A 4,059-nucleotide genomic window follows, 5' to 3' on the forward strand; every position below is an offset into this window, starting at 1 on the left:
AATTAACATTTCCGTATCATAGGGTAGGCAACTGATATGCTGATGAGATTGAGGAAGATTAGATCTGGGAGGAAGGTTTCCTAAAAGGCAGAAAAGAAGGCTGGAATTGTGTGATTTGAGTTCACCTCTCTACTTCAAATCTTTCCATTTTTCACGGCAAGGCAGCTGGTTGGTTCTCTCCAGCCCTTGACCTTCTGTCACTGTCCCAGGTTTTGTCAAACATGGTCCCCTTGAGTGTCAGGTGGCCTTGCTAATTCCTGGAGAGGTCAAAAAGTCCTGGAGAGACTTTTTGTTTTTTGTTTCCCCAGGCTGAGAAGAAAGCCAAGGTCATTGCAGGAATGAATGCTGTGGAAGAAAACCAGGGGCCCGGGGAGTCTCAGAAGGTGGAGGAGGCCAGCCCTCCTGCTGTGCAGCAGCCCACTGACCCCGCATCCCCCACTGTGGCTACCACACCTGAGCCTGTGGGGGCTGATGCTGGGGACAAGAACGCCACCAAAGCAGGCGATGATGAGCCAGAGTACGAGGTGAGCGGCTTCTTCACCAGCCGTGGCCAGCTCTTTCCGGGGGCCTTCCACTGCCAGCTCCTCCCGTCCTGCTCTCCTCTCTCCATCTCCCACGGGCCGCTCGCTCTCTCCACCTGACCCCGGGCATCTTCGTCTCCCCGATTTTGCTCTGTCTTGCCTCATTCAGATGGAGCTCCCTCCTGGCTGTCCTGCCCCCCAGATGCCCAGGGCTGGGGTTGCCATGGGGGGATCAGGGTGGCAGGGCCTCGTGACCACTGTGTAATGATTTCTGCTCCTTGGGGCTCCAGGACGGCCGGGGCTTTGGCATTGGGGAGCTGGTGTGGGGGAAACTGCGGGGCTTCTCCTGGTGGCCAGGCCGCATTGTGTCTTGGTGGATGACGGGCCGGAGCCGAGCAGCTGAAGGCACCCGCTGGGTCATGTGGTTTGGAGACGGCAAATTCTCAGTGGTGAGTTGTGGGGTTTGGCAGTAGCCTGGGGCGGGGGAAGGTTCTTGATCCCAGGGCCTGTAGTTTTGGCTGGGGGCAGTCTGGAACTGGGGTGATAGAAGTGGGTTCTGCTCACCCCTACTCTGCCTGTGGTGGGTGGAAGAAGCCGTAGGGATAATTAGGTTGCCCCTGTGGCTCAGAGAGCTAGGATGCTGGCCCAGTTGTAGGAATTCACTAGAATTCCTTTCCACCTGCACTCAGGTACTTCCCTACTCTTGGTCTGGACTCCTCTTTGCATCGGGTAATTATTTATCACTGCATCTGGTCCCCTCCAGGGCTGAGACTCTCAAGGCTCCCAGCCCCTGCCAGTTACAAGGCACGGGGTGGGTGTTTGCAAGTATAAGCCGCAGCAAACAAGGCCTGGCTTGTCCCCCCAGGTGTGTGTTGAGAAGCTGATGCCGCTGAGCTCGTTTTGCAGTGCGTTCCACCAGGCCACGTACAACAAGCAGCCCATGTACCGCAAAGCCATCTACGAGGTCCTGCAGGTGAGTGTCCCTGCTGGGAGCTCAGAGGAGGAGCCTAGGGCACTAGGAGGCCTGGAAGTTGGAGTGCAGGTCGGGCCTGAGCAGAATGGAGGCCCAGGAGGCAGCGACTCCTTTCTCCCCACCTTGCTCACCCCTTTGTATGCACATCCACCTCCTGGACGGTTCCTCCCATCTTGCCTGTGCCACCCTCACTACTCAGAGTCGGGCCTTGAGCCTGATCCATCTGCCTTCCAGCCTGTCCTGACAATCCCATCCCTGGCGTGTCACCCTCCAGGTGGCCAGCAGCCGCGCAGGGAAGCTGTTCCCGGTGTGCCATGACAGCGACGAGAGTGACACTGCCAAGGCCGTGGAGGTGCAGAACAAGCCCATGATTGAATGGGCCCTGGGGGGATTCCAGCCCTCTGGCCCCAAGGGCCTGGAGCCACCAGAAGGTAAATAAGGGCACCCAGCCTTCTGGGACCCCTGTCCGCCAGGCAGAGCCACACCAGGACTGGGAAAGCCATGCTTAGGGAGGGCTGCCAAGGCCTCCACAGAGGGGCCCAGTGGGAATGACCGGGGTCTCTCTTGCCCTGGGGTAAGGACTTGAATGACCTGCTCTCTGTTGACTGGCTAGAACCATAGAGTTGGGAGGTGGGAACAAGTTGGAGACCAGGCTGCACCCCACTATAAGGAGAGTGGGGGAGGAGGCTGGGGTTTCCTGTCAGCCTGTAACTGACCTTGGCACCTGCTTTCCTGCTCCAGAAGAGAAGAATCCCTACAAAGAAGTGTACACAGACATGTGGGTGGAACCTGAGGCAGCTGCCTATGCACCACCTCCACCAGCCAAAAAGCCCCGGAAGAGCACAACAGAGAAGCCCAAGGTCAAGGAGATTATTGATGAGCGCACAAGAGGTAGTTGGCCTGCTTCTGGAGAGGGTGGCACCAGGAGGCCTGCATCCGAGGAGCAGGCGCGGCCTCCTCTGACGCCGGCTCTCCTCCCCTTGCAGAGCGGCTGGTGTATGAGGTGCGGCAGAAGTGCCGGAACATTGAGGGTGAGTTTGTTGCCTGGGAACTCTGGCACTCCTAGTGTGGCATGGGGCAGAGTAGCATAGGCCCTTAGGAAGGTTTGAATGACATGGGACCAGGAGCCACGTCCTGAGTGTCACACCACCTTCACCGTGCTTCACGCACCGTCTCTCTTCCTGGTGCCATGATTCTGCGCTCCTGTCCACGGCGTGGGTTGGCCTTCAGGGTGTGGGACTCCCCAGTGGCTACAGAAGGGCAGCCCCTCTTGGGCGTGATTGAACTCGCCTACAGGTCCCCTTTCAGCCTTTCACCTTGGCTCACCTCTCTCGTGCCGGGGCTGTCTCCCTCAGCCTGATGCTGGTGGATCTGGCTCAGGACCCTCGGCCTGGGAGGATTGGGGCAGGGGTCAGTACTTGAGGATTACCCCAGGAATCCCTCCTGAGTAACCTGGAGCCAGGGCTGCTTCTCATGAGCAGGTTTCAGTCCTCTTGTCACTCCGTCCCTGTGTGTGGATGGTGGCATTGGTGCTCTGAGATGATGGCGTTCTGAGACTGGGGCCGCAGTGCCTCCCTTTTATGTGGGGCACCCTGGACTCTTCTGGCTGCCACTCCGGCACACCCCTTTTTTGTGGCTGGTCTGGTGCTGGGCTCCAGCCCAGGCAGGGAGAGGCCCTTTGGTTGTACTCACCCCATCCCTTCACTCTGCTTACAGACATCTGCATCTCCTGTGGGAGCCTCAACGTCACCCTGGAACACCCCCTCTTCGTTGGAGGAATGTGCCAAAACTGCAAGGTAGGAGCCCACCCGCCCAGGAGAGGTGCCATTGAGGCCAGCCCTTCGGCCCCCTGGCTGACTGTGTCCACCGCTTCTGGGCGTGTACAGGGTGACACCTGGTATGCGTGTGACATAGACTTCAGAGCTTCCTCTGGAAGCGAGTCCTGATGACATGGGCCCTTGGGCTTCAAGCTTTTCACTTGCTCTCATTTTTCTCCTCTGAAAGATTCTTTACCTCTCTCAAGCCCCATTTTAGTCCCCAGATGTGGGGATGGGAGCAGAGCAGTGGGGACAAGCTCAGGCAGAGTGTAGCAGGGTTGCTGTGCCCTCGGGAGCCCAGGAGAAAAGCCCAGGGCTGCACGAAGGCCCAGGCGGTGGTGCGGCCCCTCCCTGGCCTTGCCCTCAGGCTGCTCTTTGGTTCTGTCCATGGCAGTGCCCAGGCAGACGAGGTTTCCCCTGCCCAGATCTGCAGCTGGGGCCTGACCCTGGCTAGGGCGGTGGCAGGATCATGTCTCCAGGGCTGAGCCAGGCTCTGTGAGGCCAGGTGCAGAGCCTCCCTTCGTCCTGGCCGTCCTGGGACCCGCCTGGTGGTTTCTGACCCTTCCCGCTGCTGTCTAGAACTGCTTTCTGGAGTGTGCGTATCAGTACGACGACGACGGCTACCAGTCCTACTGCACCATCTGCTGCGGGGGCCGCGAGGTGCTCATGTGCGGAAACAACAACTGCTGCAGGTGAGACTGGTGTCCTCGGCTGGGCCCCGGGCTCCCGCCCCCCACCTAGCTCCCCT

At 59.2% G+C, this 4,059-nt stretch overlaps 1 protein-coding gene across 2 annotated transcripts in view; it reads left to right on the forward strand.

Moving 5' to 3' along the window:
• The window catches only part of DNMT3A (DNA (cytosine-5-)-methyltransferase 3 alpha), an 80,066-nt gene that overhangs the window by 65,367 nt on the left and 10,640 nt on the right, over positions 1–4,059 (forward strand). For both annotated transcript variants that reach the window (XM_011950509.1, XM_011950519.1), the window contains 8 exons: positions 309–524; positions 812–970; positions 1,387–1,494; positions 1,769–1,925; positions 2,236–2,385; positions 2,481–2,525; positions 3,211–3,290; positions 3,891–4,003. In XM_011950509.1, the coding sequence (XP_011805899.1) occupies positions 309–524; positions 812–970; positions 1,387–1,494; positions 1,769–1,925; positions 2,236–2,385; positions 2,481–2,525; positions 3,211–3,290; positions 3,891–4,003 (1,028 nt within the window). The remainder of the gene's footprint in view (positions 1–308; positions 525–811; positions 971–1,386; positions 1,495–1,768; positions 1,926–2,235; positions 2,386–2,480; positions 2,526–3,210; positions 3,291–3,890; positions 4,004–4,059) is intronic.

This window comes from Colobus angolensis, unplaced genomic scaffold (assembly GCF_000951035.1).
Source record: "Colobus angolensis palliatus isolate OR3802 unplaced genomic scaffold, Cang.pa_1.0 Scaffold109, whole genome shotgun sequence".
NCBI lineage: Eukaryota > Metazoa > Chordata > Mammalia > Primates > Cercopithecidae > Colobus > Colobus angolensis.